Consider the following 16,490-nt stretch of genomic DNA (forward strand, 5'->3'; position numbering starts at 1 on the left):
ACCTGTCGTAATAGGGACCTTGAAACTACTGCATAAAGTACTTATCCGTAAAACCAATTAGATGGAGCATTTGAGAGCTATACAAAAGATACAATAGTTTTTACACTGACGAAATGGAGGTCAAAAGCTCTTGTTGATACTCACAGGCTAAGAGGATTTAATAAACAAGGTGATTAATTTGTATGCAGCTATTTCCTGAACCGATAAATCCAAATTATTCTGCGTTAAGATACTGTCACCTTGTTAGCCCGTTAATGAGGCAATGTTCAGTTGGATACCTGCACAGCACTGCTCTGTTATTGAATTAGCATCGGGTCGTTAACGAGACATCAAAATAAATCAAATGTGTTGCTGACTAAATGCTCTTGACCCATACTTAAAGGAAAAATCCATTCAACATGAGATTTCGTGGATGGCGTGCAATGATTGTGTGAAATTGCAAGGCCCAAGGTTACAGTTGATATGCAGTTATTTCAACAAAAGGCTATTATTTACCATCATTGGAAGTTACATTATTTAGTTGGAGTCTCTTTACAGTTATTACTGTTATGTAGCAACTTATTATACATATATATTTTCAATTATGTTTAAATGTTTAGTGTTTACATTTTACATTTTCTATAGTTTTATTGTTGCACAAAGTCTAGGCTATATACTACTTTTTTGATTTGTTCAATAATATTTGTAAGAATATGACAACGGTTATTTTAGGCATGATTCAAAACTATTGTGTTGGAATTGGCTTGAAAAGACTCCCCTTAAAATATCTCTTACAACCCACTTCTCTGGATACTGACCTAGTTTGAGGAACCATATCCTACTCATAATGCTTAGTTTAATTTTTTTCTATTAATCAACCACACAAATCACACCACACAAGCCTGTCCTATTAACATTTCAATCAGCAATGTATTACTCTATTATTTGCACCCTCTTTTCCTCACACCAACTCCACAACTAACTTCATGTCCTCTTTCACTACATCCATAAATCTCTCCAGTGTTTCTCTAGAGCAGTGTCCTAGTTTGAGTCTCCTATAGCTACACTAAAGCAAATTATATACCTGAACTTGAAAAAGGCCATACTTACCTTGAAACGCAGCTAAACAAACCACTATAAAATATACCCAACATTTTATGACTTGACTATACTTAATATTTGAGACCAGAAAAACGTGCAGGCGCTACCTTGGTCCTCCTGAGTAGTATCGTTGTAGTTGACCTGTTTTCGGATGCGTTTGCCCTTGCCCAGGTTGCGGGCCAGGTCTTCCTGTTGCTGCTCGTAGTGGTGACGCAAAAGTTTCTCCCAATAATCTGGATCCACATTCTCCTCCTGCTTTATGATCTCCCGCTCAACCTCCTCCTGCACAAGCAAATGACACATGAAAATATACCATAAAAGTGGAACCGTTTACCTCTAAGATTCATTTATTTGATCTTGTCATATATCATTATTTTATACCCTGAACAATATGTAAAGTTAATAGAGTTGAAAGAAATGTATTATTTTAGCATCATCATTCACTTTGCAAGCCATGTTTTTCAAAACAGTTAATAAAGACTCAGAAATGTGAATCCAGTTATTTACCACTATGGTTGCTATTACTATAACAATCTGTTAGGCCTATAATAAAAAAATACAAGAAAATATAAAAAGTATTTATCAACAAAAGTTATTGAGAAAAATGTATATAATTAAGACAAATAAGTGACTTTATTTTGGACCTCTGTGCTCTTTGCAGAATGATGATACGGTGTAAGACATACTACTCACCTCTCCATCCTCCTCTTTCACCACGTACTGGGCTACCTTAAACGAGCTCAGATACTCATTCATGTTCTGGATTTCTGTGTCTTCAGTTGCATCTTGGCTTCGATCCAACAGTTTGGAGATGGCGTCATCGTCATAATGAATCACATTACATTCTTCACCATCCTTGTTTTCACCTAACCAACAAAACATTTAGTTAAGGTACACTTTATTGTTCCCATAGGGAAATTTGTCCCCTGCATTTGAGCCATCCTTCAATGCCGCTGGGGCAACCTGTCAGGAGCAGTGGGCGCCACAGAGCAGCGTCCGGGCACCCAACTCCAGATCTTGAGCTAGGCTTGGTCAGGACTACCTTTGATGGAAGATTTACATTTTTGAATTGATGTAGTGGAAATTGGAGTGCCCAGGGAACATACACACTCTGCACAGAAAGGTCTGGGCAGAACCTTCTTGCTATGAGAGTGCTAACCACTCAACCAACATGCCACCAAGCATTCAAGTTTAAATCATTGTGGGAGGGTCTTCTGTTTTTAATAAGTATTCCTTTTGGTGTTTGGTTTAGGAGACTAGTGATTAATGCTTCAACTTAGGGTTTGGTTGGGTGCACCATAGACAAATGGGACAGTTGCTCAAAGGGCTACACCATGATTATTGCAAGTGTAACTTAATTACACTAGAAGAGAAAGGGGAGACTAACAGTAATGGGAGCAAGCCAGATTATAAGAAATGAGAAGTGTCTTTTCATAATCCTCCCTAAAAACACCTCGACCAATAATAATAATGATCGATATGAGGTGAGGAAGAGAATATTGTCGATCACTCACCTACTGCCTCCATTTCATTTTTAAACAACTCCTCAGTGCCAAACTTGAGGATGTCATCCAGTTCTTGTTTGGACATAGATCCTGTTTTAGACCCCAGACCGGGGCGGACCACTAGGTGAGTCAGCATCATTTTCCTCTTGGCCACTTGAGTGATACGCTCCTCCACCGAGCCACGCGTCACAAATCGGTAGATCATAACCTTTTTGTTTTGGCCAATACGGTGGGCTCTGCTAAAAGCCTATGATGAAAAAAAAATTTTAAAAAAAAAATATATATATATATATTGATTAAATTAAAACAACAATAGTTATAGGATTTAATATAGTAATATTTTGTACTTGTATATCATTGTGAGGATTCCAGTCTGAGTCATAAATAATAACTGTGTCTGCGCTGGCCAGGTTGATCCCCAGACCTCCAGCTCGCGTTGACAAGAGGAAGCAAAACTGTTGAGCTCCAGGCGCTGTAACAATAAAACAAACAAGAAAGTCAAACTGTGTCAAAAGTTTTTGTGTCAAAAATAGGACAAGACACATACAAATACAAATACTGAAACAATAATTTACCATTAAATCGGTCTATGGCCTCCTGTCTCAGTCCTCCAGTGATTGCACCATCAATGCGCTCATATTTATAACCCTCATACTCCAGGAAGTCCTCAAGCAGATCCAGCATCTTTGTCATCTACGTTATAAACAGAAATGTTTGAAAAGTACTAGTACTGGCTGTTTATTATCTGTGTAACTCAGTAACACAATTATATTTGCACAAAAGCGCTAGTGAAAAATATATATTTTACCTGAGAGAAAATAAGAACTCTGTGGCCTTCATCTTTCAGTTTCTTGAGCATTTTCTGAAGCAGAGTCAGTTTTCCTGAGGACTTCACCAACAGATTTCCGTCATATGATCCATTGGGTAAAACTGGGGCCTCCTGTAAAATGTTTAGGTTATGAACATTTGAAAATGTTGTATATTTAAAAAAATATATATACTGTGTAACCTACCCCAGCCGCCACTGGGAACAGATAAGGATGGTTGCAGCACTTCTTCAGATCCATCATAATATTGAGTAATGACACTTGGTTTCCACCTCCTTTAGAGTTCAGAGCCTCAAAGTTTCTCGTCAAAATGAACTTGTAATATTTCCTATTTGTCAGAGGACGCATTATGGTAATACATCAGCATCATATTATAGTTCATACTTATTCAAGTGACATTTATGTTGGCATTTAGGGAGGAAAAGTGTCAATCCCACAGTGACTTTTACAAAGTCAGATATATTAGTCATTTTTAAATTACCCAGTTTTATGGAATGTGGCCGACAGGAGTAATTAATCAATAGCAGGTCTTACTTCTGCATGGGGCTCAGCTCCACTCGGACGATGAGCTCTGTCTTTGCCGGCATGTTCTTAAAAACATCGGCTTTTAGTCTCCGCAGCATGTGAGGCCCGAGCAGGTCATGGAGCTTCTTAATCTGGTCTTCTTTTGAAATGTCAGCAAATTCCTCCAGGAAGCCCTCCAGGTTACTGCACAAACAACAACAGTTGGACTCTCAAACTTCAAAATCATGTATACAATACATGATAAATTATAGACAGTGTGAATCACAAGTCAATGACAAAGCTGCCTGAGGCATGCAAGGGGCTCGCTGAATAGAAGCTAATGCCAGAGTGAATTTTAAAACTTAAAATGCATAGTTTGAAATTAAATACAAAAATAACTATTCTCACTGAAAATCACTCACTTGAAGCGCTCTGGAGTGAGGAAGTTTAGTAAGTGGAAAAGCTCTTCCAGGTTGTTCTGTAGAGGGGTTCCAGTGAGCAGCAACTTGTAGTAGATCTTATACCCATTCAGAATCCTGAAAAACTGGACAGGAAATTTGGAAGGAGTCAAATGTCATAAACATGTATATTGTATCTTGAAAATGGGGAAATAATAATTCTACCTTTGACTGGTTGTTCTTGAGTCTGTGGGCCTCATCTACCACCAAACAGGCCCAACTAACTGAGCCAAGGATTGCCTGATCTATGGTGATTAACTCATAGGATGTGAGCAGCACGTGGAATTTAATGGGGGTATCTTTCTGCAATGGAAAAACAAAAATATATTATTTAGCATATTCATAGTTATTGTGTTAACAGTATAATGTATGCAGTGCTATATTAGAGCTTGACAAAACAGCTTACCTTCATTCGAAACACTTTGCGTCCTTGTTTTATAGCATTATCTTCAAAAGTAAACTCATTCTCCCTGATGATGGCTCTGCTGTCCTTGTCTCCAGTATAAGTCACCACATAGAAATCTGGAGCCCACATCTCAAACTCTCTCTCCCAGTTAATGATAGTGGAGAGAGGGGCACTTACAAGGAAAGGTCCCTTTGAGTGGCCCTAAAAAACAAAATTACAATAGATTTTACAACAGTTTCACAAAATGTCTAAAATGCTATAAAGTGAGAATCCAATTCATCTCAATAATTTGCAACTGTTATTATGAGACAAAAAGCTACATATGTTATTCATCCTTCACAAATAATAGCAAGTTTGTGTATACTTTGTAGTGGTTTTATCTTCATTTTAAACAATAATATAACAATTTCTACAAAATAAAGAAAAGAACACTGACCTCTTTATAAAGAGAGTATAGAAAGACAATTGTCTGTACAGTTTTGCCTAGACCCATCTCATCTGCTAAGATGGTATCAGTGCCCTGAGCCCATGAGAATCTCAGCCAGTTCAGTCCCTCCAGCTGATACGGATGCAGCGTTCCTCCTGTAGCATTGATGTACCACGGCTGGTGATCAAACTTTATTGTTGGCTGAAAAATAATAATGAGTGTAATATTAGCTACAGAAACAAGCTGAATATCCTGTGTAAATATAACAAATGTGCTTTTACAAAGTTACATCTATAATAGGTGTATCAGGGGGCTTCTCTCTCTTTGAACGGTCCATACTGGGTTTCTTCTCTTTCCTCACCACCAGAGGGCGTTGGTCTTCCCCTAATATTTGTTCCCTAATAAATAAATGCAAAATTTCATATCATGAGAATATTTGAAGTAGTTAAGAAAGGGTATTCATTTACAAAAAAAGAAGAGAAACCTGTGGTCCCAGTATAGAGTTTTATGGCTGTCATATTCAGGGATTTCAAAATCATCTGCCTCCCATGTGCACTGGTCATATGGAAGGTCTCTCCACTTGATTAGATAATGCACATCTCCATCCTTATCAAAACTACAATAGAAACATAACACACAACAAAAAGCAAGCACATTAGATCTGATATGTGAATACTGTCATAGGTAGGGATTTCAGTTTAGCAGTAAAGATGTGGATAGAGTTCTCAAGTATGGTCAAGATGCTTCCAACATCACTTTGATCAGTTGATGTTATTTTTTTTTAAAAAAGTTATGTAACTATGGTTCTATGAATACCAGATGACAACATTATTTACTTATTTACTTTATACATAATATGAATATTACTTAACTTTCAGAAAAAATCACCTCCAATCGTTTTTTTTTTTTTTACGCGATCAAAGAAGACATAATATTTATGTTGATTTTCTTTCTTTTCAAAGGTTTCAGAGGTCATCCAATGCTATCATCAGTGTTGTATTTGTCTAAAGTTGACCTAAATATTGTTTGCATTTCTTTTATTTGCTTGTGTTGGGATGCACCTGTGGTTGAGTATGCGGTGAATGACCATCCATTCAGGTTTGATGCCATAGCGATAAAAGCGCTCCTCCATCACGGCGTACTCAGGATCTTTGCTCTTCCTCTTCTCACTGTTCAGTTCCTCCTCCCCAGAGCCGTAATCGTACGGAGGGGGCTCATCCATGTCATTCTTTCTCTGGTAGTTTCTGTACATGACCGTATGGTACAACTCCAACTACAAAGACCGGTGTGTCAAAATATATAGCGATAGTTAACTGATCTCAAGACCATGGAGCTCACCTGCAGCTCGCTGACCCAGGAGCAGTGCCAGTAGGAGAGGGCGGCCCACTTCACAAAGAACTCCCTCTCTGGGTGACCCTTCAGTGGGGGCTTGATCAGAGGATCGATGGGCTTCCCATCAGCTCCGGGGGGCTGCTCAGCTGGCAGAGGAGGGTCTCCCCATGTCCAGTGCAAAATCTTCTGCACCTTTCCCTTTAGAGGCGGGCACTAAACATCCATGTAAGTGTCAAAAATACAACATTTCAAACTCAATTTTGATAATAAGTAAATAACTAAATATGAATTTCCAAAAGCCTACCACAATGATAATAACTCTTTTCAGACAATACAATGTCATTTTTTACGCAAAATAATAGTAGATTCTTTAATATTACCATCCAGTCTTGTACTAGTTCTGATATAGATGAAGACAAAAACTATGGAACGGTCCAATTTTGTTCTATAGGTCCATATGTGACTTTTTTCTCAGTATGAACACTATCAGTACGTTCAAATGAGCCTCAAGTTCCAATACTAGTTTTATCATTGATCAGTATTTGGGTATCAGTGGAGTTTTTGACCACCCTATTTTAAACTTACTCAAGTCAGAAGTTATGGGTGACGTGCAACTGTGCGGTGTACATACTTGTAAGAGTAAAATATCTCTCTTTGCAAGGGGCATTTGAAAGTGGTCTACACTGTGGAAGTTGTAGGCCACTTCAATGCTTAAAATAATAGCAGTTCAATGTAATAGGGCTATAATGTTGAGGTTACCATGCATCGCGGACACAACCACTCTCCATTAGGTATCTCTGGTAAAGGGGGGTTGAGGCAGTGGATGTGGTAGGAAGAAGGGCATGTGTCACAACAAAGCAGCTCTCCTCCGTCTTTACACACTCTGCAAAACTCCATGTGGTCATCCTCTTCCTCCCCTGCGGGCTCTTCTTCATCCTCATCATCATCTTTGGCCTCCCACTGGATCCCTTCTTTCTCCTAGAACATATGCACTGATGAGTAAAGATAAAGCTATACAGCTGATACATATTAGTGGCTTTTATTAGACAGCAAGTAAGTATTTTGCTATTGATCACTATTGCACTTCACACTCACAGTCGATTGCAGTACAACTTCTAAAATGGTAAAGAGAAAATGAAAAATATACAAAGACATATTATGATGTAGCTTGTAGCAGTTGTGATGGAGTTAAAGTGAACTGCATATATGGGAAGCACCAGGTGGCTATATAGTTCATTTAAACAGGCAAGCTAATATAGTCTAAACTTTTTTTTTTCTGCATATGTATGTCATAATGTTACACTAGATCTGAGTGAACTGTTCACTGCTTTTCGTGTACTTGACAAAAAATGAATAAAGAATGCCAACTGTTCGCTTTCAAAATCTCAGTATTATGTGTCATGGATTGTTATGATAACAGTACTTACACAGTGGGGACAGCTCCATTTGCCCTCAGGGGCCTTCTCCAGCTCAGGATCCAGACAGACAAGGTGGTACGCTCTGGGGCAGGTGTCACACAGGATTATCTCACCACCCTGTTGGCACACTTCACAGTAGTCCTGATGGTCTGTCTCATAGCCATCCCCATCCTCTTCTAGGAAATGCAAATAAATGTGTATTTTTCTTCAAGAAATTGGATACAAAAATAGCAAGCTGTGATTAGAGTAAACATACTTTTCCTCTTTTTCCTCCCACGCCGAGACTTCTTCTTGGTGGTTGTGGCCCCCGTTATATCAGAGAGCAATGAGGTACTGTGGATGCTGATGTCATCAAAGTCAGACTCCTCTAAGAAGTCCTCCTCACTCTGCAAAAACATCCGTATGACAGCACACGTGAGAGTTGGAAATGAATATACTCATGACTACAGGACGGACTGGAATGAGGATGGACACAAGACGGACTGGCGTGAGTCTTATTTAGAAGAGAGGATATACCGAGGATGCTTTCTTCTTCTTCCCACTTTGGCCTGACTTTGATTTGGTCTTTTTCGCCTTGGATTTTTTCTTCACGTCCTTTGCTGCTTTGCTTTTCTTTCTGGCTCCAGGTCCTAAGAAATCCGGGCCACACAGGGATACATGTATTAGTAGTGTTTGAACACACAAGGCGGGTCTTACAGCCATTCCAGCATTCACCTTTGTACTAAAACATTTTCCCCCCAGCTTTGTACTGCATAAAGCAGAGACTATTACTGTACAGGAGCACTCCCACACTGAAGTCAACCTTACCCTTCCCCTCTTTGGTTTTGGCTTTTTTGAGTGGTCCCGGCTGAGCGCTGGGCTGGCTGCAGCTCACTGATATTGGCTGAGCCACAGTGACTGTCTCCACAGCAGCAGCCACAGCGGCCGCCACAGCAGTGGCAGATGCACCTTTGAACGGGTTGTTGGCACTGAACTCCCGCCACTTGGCCCCTAACACTGTCATCATCTTTGACATGGGAATCTTGGGGTTCTTCTTGGCAATGAGCGGCCTGTGGGAAGCCAGAGGGAGAGAGGTTAACAACAGCAGCTTTATTATGTCACACTTCATTCTCCTTGATGTAGCTCAGCCTCACTCAGCACCAAAGGGATCTGTGTGTGATTTGTTGTCAGCCCGGTGCCCCTTAAGTTTTCCTGTGCCTGTGAGCGGCTTGTGATCTGTCATACAACAGCTTGAGACATGGCTCTGTGGCCTGTGAAAGATAGTAGGTCAGAGAGAGTCCCAGTGCCTCCCAGCTGTCACAGGCCTCTAGTCTGCAGCTGACTCCACATGGCTCTGCGGGAGCTAACAGAGCCAGACAGCCCCAGGTGAGACACTCTCTTTATACAAGCGTTCAAACACAAAGTGCTGTGTTTGCTGCTCACACCACTCTCTGTCTCGCTGTTTCTGTTGGAGGCTGCTCACTGACAAGCCACGGCACAAAGCTGTTTAACATGACATAATCATTCCAACTCAGTCAGACACTTGCCTGAGGAACTGGCTGAATGCCTTGTAGTTAGTTATGGTTTTGTAATCGTCTTCAGTGAAGCCATACTGGACGTCTTCAAGACCCCACTCCTGCATCAGCTGACTGGAGGATTTGGGCTCCTAGGAATATGCAAACGAATGTAGTATTTAACTAAACAACACTACCAATTGAATATCCATTATAATAAAATAATAAAATTCTTAAAACAAGCACAAATCTTCACAACCACCACACTATTATTGCCCCACCAACAGAATATCATTGACCACCTCATCTACCTACCTCATTAGTCGATTAATGTACTAAGTTTAACTGGTCGACTATAAAAACTAGGTACCAGTAGTCAGATTTTGATAATCATAAGCATTACCTAGACTAGACTCTAAAACACATACATTTGTAATAAAAAAGTGGCGTTATTGCATCAGTAATACCTGCACTTTACATTGGTCACCATATTTCAATCTTGATATGTTTTATAATGTCTTTAAAAAGTCGAAAGCACAAAGAAATAGAATCAATCATTCGACACGAAAACTGATAGAAAAATGAATTGTTGACTGGTCAACTACTAATACAATCATTAGTTCCGTAATGACTAGCTCTACACATACCTTTGTCGTTCCATCATCATCGTCATCATCATCCTCCTCATCATCTCTCTTCTTCTTTCGGGGCTTCTTCTCCTTCTTCTCCCTGGGTTTTTTTTTCTTCTTTTTGCCCTCATACATACTGTTCTCACTCTCATAGCCCACTTCAGGACGTCCTCTGTCCTCCTCCACCTCAGAGGGCTCCTCCAAGTCACTGTCCACTCTTGGAAGCAAGCCTGTCTGCAAAAGAGAATGCAGAACATTTTATGAAGAATGAAAAAAAGGCTAATATTTCTGTGGCATGTCTTCAGTGGGAGGGCTAAGTTTAGGTAAGTTCTGTTAAACGACCATAAAGCTATTTCAAGATCTGGAGGAGGGTCCCAGGGCACAGCATTGAGGGCACCCACTGCTCCTGATAGGTTCCCCCTGCAGCAGTTAAACGAGTAAAATGCAGAAGACAAATTTTCCTAAATGGGACAAACAACCCTGAATCAAACCCAGAACTATTTTTGTGCCTCAGTCACTATGCTACCATTTGATAATTAAGTTTTGAGTGATTTATTTTTAGGGTTAGAGTTAGGGTTATGAGAATTTAAAGATTAAGAACAAGGTTGTGGTTCACAGCTGTATGAGGCAGTGGAGCAGACACCTTAATGACCACAGCAGCATGCTTGATGGTTTCTTGTGTTGGACTCAATGTTAAATAATCAATACCTGCCTTCACGTGTTATATTTATTTAATAATTTTGTATTAAACCAAACCAATAAGCCATTCATTTTCATTTACACAAATGGCATCCAGCCTGCATCACAGACAGATTATTTGCATCGCTTTCGATAAAATTATTTAATCATTATGGGATATGTATTAAGCAAAAATGAATTATTAATCCTCCCCACCGGGAGGAGGCCCCGGGGAAGATCCAGGACACGCTGGAGGGACTATGTCTCTCGGCTGGCCTGGGAACGCCTTGGGGTCCCACCGGAGGAGCTGGAGGACGTGTCCGGGGTGAGGGAAGTCTGGGAGTCCCTGCTTAGACTCCTGCCCCCGCGACCCGGCCCCGGATAAGCGGAAGAAAATGGATGGATGGATGGAATTATTAATATTCAAATATAACCAAAGTCCTGAACAATGCTGTTTAATTAAGTTGCATATACATAAACAATTTAGCAGGGGTTGTTTAAATAACTAGATTTACTGGTTTCAGGATTGTGCATTTGTTAAGGCATGGAACAATAAAACTGTTTGCTATGATCACTCCAAAACAAATAGATCGATATGCTAATGCGGAAGATTCTATTGTGTCATATAAAACTGTAATTTAAATCTTAAATTTAATCTCTGTATGCCATTCTGTCCTGACATGTGAATGCCAGCATGTATATCTTCTGATTTTATACATCTGTGTTGTATGCCCCTAACTGCCTGTGTTCAGTATGTAATTACAGATTGAATAAGTACTCGAAGCCTGTTGCTTGTATGTGTGGATCAGAGAGGGAGTGCAGCGCTGGTGAAAGGCTCACATTGCTGCAGCACAAGCCAACCTCAGCAGCAGCCAGCCTGTGTTACCATGGAAACCGAATTTGAGCAGTGTCTGGCTCTTTCTCTCTCTCTCTCTGTCTCTCTCTATTCCTACTTTTCTTTCTTGTTCCTCACCCTCCTCCTCTCACCCCTTAGCACAACTTCCTTTTCTATCACTTTTTTTAATCTCTCACTCTTATGTTATTCTCTCACTCTACTAACAGGGTCGCCTTTCTTTCTAGCGCTCATGTCTTCTATCAACCTATCTTCTTTTTTTTTTTTTTTTTTTCATCCGCACAGTGTATAGCAGCAGCAGTGGCAGCCAATGGAACCGCGCCATCCAATCAGAGACGTTTACATAACGATCTGGTTATGCAGAAAAGGGCTATGGTTGCCCAAGCAGCACACCCGTCTAGACAAATCTCATTTATGCATAAGGATGGCAACAGAGAGAGAGAGGGAGAGAGGGATGAGAGAGGGAGAGAGAGCGGGATGAGAGAAGGAGGGAGAGAGAGAGAGAGAGAGAGCGCGAGAGAGACAGAGAGAGACTAAAAAAAAAAGAATTGAAGATTGTGATGGGGGATGGGTATTGGGAATAGAGATGGTGGAGAGCAATAAGCATGAAAGCATACTCACTATTGACGTAAAGACAACTAGGCAAACAGTGCATGGCCCAGGTCCAATAAAGCAAACACAACACAGAACACAAAACAAGAAACAACAAAGACTCTCTGTCTACTTTCAAGAGCAGGAAAATGAGATAAGTGCTGATAATGTAATCAAATTAGATGCTTTCCCATAATGGTGCTGCCTTGGGGAAATTACGAAGCCACTGAAAATATCAAATGAGCTTTGAATGTGAAAACTGTCCCAAAACAACAGCCCTGGCATAGAGCATCCATCTCTTTGTCGACACATGGACCACATATAAAACTGGAACTAGATTTTTTTAAAGTCGATCAAACAGACAAAGGCACATGAAAAGTATAACGAGGAGCATGGATGTTGTGGTGTAGATGAGCATCAGCAGATAAATAATAAATGACTGATGTAATGCCATGGGGACTTGACGCAATATGTTACATTGTGTTTGTGTTCCAAAAAACCTTTACAATGTAATTTTACAAAAACATGTCAACAATAGCATAAGCTCATAACTACCACAATAATAAATACTAATAATATCTCTTGAGACAAAGTTCCTTTCACAAATAACCACCGCATTGTGTTGGCACTGTAGATACACTTTATTTTGTAGGTAGGTATTATGGTAACTTTTCTGGTGGAAGGTACGCTTGCTTATCTCCATGGAGGAGCTTTGTCTCTATGGAAATGCATCGCCTCCAATCTTCCACAGTATGGCATTAAACTTACTCCATCTTGCATTTCTTCAATGCAGGTGCATTACTCTTAGGAAAAAAAAAACATACTTTATGTGAGCGTGCTCTATCCTCTACAGATCTGGGGTCCCATTTATAAAACTTTGTGTGAATTTTTTTCTAAAAGTGTACATACAGACAAAACGCAAACTTCCAAACATCCTCAAACTGGCTAACTTTTCCTCTGTGTGAGCACAAACTTCTTTTTGCCTCATCTCTGAACACCCAAATTTCAAAGTGTATAGATCAGGGATGGGCAAACTGTTTGACACACGGGCCACAACGGGTTCTAAAATTTGACAGAGGGGCTTGGATATATATATATGTATATATTACATTAGAGATTTGGCCTATAACATGTAGCAAAGCATGAATATGCAAGGCTCATTGTAGAAATGGTTTTCCAAATGCATTAATTAAATTAATAATAAATTTATTACATTTCAGTTAAATAAACACAGCAGAAAAACTTTGAACAAGGTCATGTTCAGCTGGCCATATTAATAAGCCTAAAGGGCCGTGTGTGGCCCATGTCTGGTATAGATCATTCTAATGATACACTGTGGAACATTTCTTGCAAAGCAACAACATGTCGATGGAGACAAGCAGGGGCAGGGCAGTACATTTCAGAACATACTGTACAATATTTAGTTCATTATGCGATTTAATACATTTTTGCCATGTTTTAAGTAAGACATTTTGCTTTAATGAGAAGAAAATAAACTATTGAGTAGTGTAGGGTTAAGAGGCATCTTCAAATATAATATATCTTTAGGAACAACTTCGCACTGTCCTTCTGTCTGTTCTCCAACTTGAACACAAACGCACAAGTGTCCAACTCAGACCCCAATTGACCTCTGCCTGGGGCTTGACAAACACCACTGGGGAGTTTATTGTTGACAGAGGGACTGGAAAACCCTCTAATAAAAGTGGAACACCGAGCCAAAACAAAAGAGGCAGGAGTGGGCAGAATGAGCAGCCTTGTGTGTCGCAGTCAGGGATAAGTCAGGTGAGGCGTGCGAGGGCAGAGAGGAGCGAGCAGCTTGTGAAGTGAGTGAGAGAGTGGAGCGTGTCAGAGGGAGTCCCCCGTCATTAGCCCCGCAGTGAGACCCACAGCTCAGTGTTTACCACCAGCAGCTAAAGGGCCAGCCAAGCTCCCCTCTCCAGCCAACAGAGGGGAACATCTTGGCCATGTCTGAGCCCTTAACGCAGGCAGCAGAAATACTCAGGGGACAGGTCAGCAAGCACATAGTGTGGATAAATGGAAAAGGCTTTAAAGTTTCTATATAACAACTCACAAATATATTTGAGACACAATGAGTTATGATCTAAAGTCTGAAGAAATGGTGAGGAGCACAGCAGGAAAAGCTTATGGCATTAGTGTCTCAATAGTAAAATATCAACCTCAAATTCAATACTAAGGAATACATTTAATACTCAATACCAATTCCAGTACCATTATGATAATAAAAAATAATCGAAATGTAATTTTCAAGATTAAATCATTGTACCTTGTTTTGTGCCAGAGCGGTCCATATATATATATATATATATATATATATATATATATATATATATATATATATATATATATATATATATATATATATATATATATATATATATATATATATATATATATATATATATATATATATGGACCGCTCTGGCACAAAACAAGGTACAATGTTATATATATATATATAAACATATATATATAAACACAGTCCCTGAAGGCATACAGTTACAAATTTGACTTCTATGAGAAAACTGAAAATCACTTCTGATTTTGATTACACACAATTATATTGTATGATTGGTTGTCTGTGTAGTCTGTGGAGCCACAGATAGGCAGCCAAACTGAGTAGTATATATTACCACCAATCAGCCTAGAAAAGTGATGGATGACTGACACAATAACAATACCCATTCACACAAAATGTTTACTTTTAATACTTACAGGAGACAAAGCATTTCACTCATAAGTATTTTATTGAGTTCCTTAAGATCTACTTAATGCAGTGCTAATGCTGTTGGCAAGTCTAATGTCAAAGTTGTTATCAATGTCAGAGACTAAAAGCCTGTGAATATTCAAATGTTTCTTTCTGCCAGACCTCACAGTTACAGCCTGGCACAAACCTGTAACTGACCTGCCACCTCCACCATCAGCTCCACAGGCACACTTGTAGTCTAAACTGGCCCTCGTGTCCATAGTTACAGTGTCAATGACCGGGACACTGCCAGCCTGCTTTACCCTGAGATGGACCACAGGCTGTCAGTGATCTGTGATTTCTAAACCTATCACTTCAGGAAAAGGTTTGGCTTTCAAGGTATTGTCCTTAGTAGACGGCAATGAGCTTTAAAAGTGAACTACGTTCTTTGATGGAACGTGCTTGTTTCCATGGGGATGAATAAGTTCAACATCATACTGTGGAACATACCAGACATATCAGACAAGTAGGTGGTGTATCCTCCACAAAAAAGGTTACATAGTCCACCTTTAAAGCCAACCAGTAATTATTCAGTACTTGTCCACAACCAAATCAAATCTATCTAATGTGTTTTAAAACAAAATAACTGACCCTAATTAAAAATAGAAATTTGAACTCTGCATTTGAACTGCAAGTGTAGCACTGCAAGATTACAGCCAAAATTGGTCTTTCCTCCCTCTGCACAATTAACAAAATGGCAAAATAAAGACTGTGGCTCACAGCACATGTGAGAGCCAAGCTGTTGTGAGTGGGTCAGTGTGTGAAGTACTACCGTACCTCCTTCTTTCTCTTTTTAACCTTAGGCGTTTTGCCCTCTTTCATCTTTTTGGTCTTCTTGGGCTTCTGTTGTTTGAGGGAATCATCATCAGAGAAGAAGCTGGTGAGGGGAGTGAGAGGGACAATGTTGCGTCGTGCCTCGTCGTCCTCATCTGGACAAAAAACATATGATAAAAAAGACTTTGTTAAGAGCAGTTGAATATATGAAGTCTTTCATTTCTATTATTTTATCAAAACTAACAGTGCAAATTAAATTGAGATTTGATATAGATTGACAATTTTTTTAGACAAATGTTCCTCCATTCTTCAGTTTAGACTTGACAGTGACTCGTACCACATTTTACAAACCACATCAGATATGGTGCTTCCTCATTATGCACAGTAGATACATGGCAAACACATACAAAGTAAAATACACTGAAACTAAATTATGTTGTAGGAAAATGTAATGAGGGTCATTCTAATAAAATGCTCTCTCATCAGATTCACAGAGGAATGGTATTATCACCTTCACAAATCCAACACAGGTAGAAGCTGACTAGGCCTTGCTGCAGATGGGCTCTCCTCAGTGCAGCTCAGGTTTACTGAAGGTATCTGTTGCCTTTAATGCGTGCTGGGACCAAAAGGACGTGCTGCCACTTGCCTCGGCTCTGTCTCACTGTGTGCAAGCGTGTGACTGCTGAAGACACTTTATAGGGTCACAGAGGAGTCAGGCGAGGTAACAGAGGTATATAGAAGGATCACCAGA

The 16,490-nt window shown here is 39.8% G+C and overlaps 1 protein-coding gene across 1 annotated transcript in view; it reads right to left on the reverse strand.

Annotated features, from left to right (window-relative positions):
- chd5 (chromodomain helicase DNA binding protein 5) overlaps window positions 1–16,490 on the reverse strand; it is a 35,335-nt gene that overhangs the window by 15,554 nt on the left and 3,291 nt on the right. The window contains exons 2-26 of the mRNA XM_033966526.2: window positions 15,743–15,894; window positions 10,098–10,313; window positions 9,484–9,602; window positions 8,765–9,006; window positions 8,474–8,586; window positions 8,214–8,343; window positions 7,967–8,133; window positions 7,299–7,517; window positions 6,546–6,752; window positions 6,269–6,480; window positions 5,692–5,823; window positions 5,497–5,605; window positions 5,217–5,408; window positions 4,781–4,981; window positions 4,540–4,677; window positions 4,339–4,460; window positions 3,947–4,120; window positions 3,599–3,740; window positions 3,394–3,525; window positions 3,161–3,278; window positions 2,933–3,057; window positions 2,595–2,832; window positions 1,774–1,946; window positions 1,188–1,362; window positions 1,090–1,113 (exon numbers count right to left, since the gene is read on the reverse strand). Of these exons, the coding sequence (XP_033822417.1) occupies window positions 1,090–1,113; window positions 1,188–1,362; window positions 1,774–1,946; window positions 2,595–2,832; window positions 2,933–3,057; window positions 3,161–3,278; window positions 3,394–3,525; window positions 3,599–3,740; window positions 3,947–4,120; window positions 4,339–4,460; window positions 4,540–4,677; window positions 4,781–4,981; window positions 5,217–5,408; window positions 5,497–5,605; window positions 5,692–5,823; window positions 6,269–6,480; window positions 6,546–6,752; window positions 7,299–7,517; window positions 7,967–8,133; window positions 8,214–8,343; window positions 8,474–8,586; window positions 8,765–9,006; window positions 9,484–9,602; window positions 10,098–10,313; window positions 15,743–15,894 (3,972 nt within the window). The remainder of the gene's footprint in view (window positions 1–1,089; window positions 1,114–1,187; window positions 1,363–1,773; window positions 1,947–2,594; window positions 2,833–2,932; window positions 3,058–3,160; window positions 3,279–3,393; window positions 3,526–3,598; window positions 3,741–3,946; window positions 4,121–4,338; window positions 4,461–4,539; window positions 4,678–4,780; window positions 4,982–5,216; window positions 5,409–5,496; window positions 5,606–5,691; window positions 5,824–6,268; window positions 6,481–6,545; window positions 6,753–7,298; window positions 7,518–7,966; window positions 8,134–8,213; window positions 8,344–8,473; window positions 8,587–8,764; window positions 9,007–9,483; window positions 9,603–10,097; window positions 10,314–15,742; window positions 15,895–16,490) is intronic.

The sequence above is a fragment of the Periophthalmus magnuspinnatus genome, chromosome 5, assembly GCF_009829125.3.
Source record: "Periophthalmus magnuspinnatus isolate fPerMag1 chromosome 5, fPerMag1.2.pri, whole genome shotgun sequence".
In the NCBI taxonomy this organism is placed as follows: Eukaryota; Metazoa; Chordata; class Actinopteri; order Gobiiformes; family Gobiidae; genus Periophthalmus; species Periophthalmus magnuspinnatus.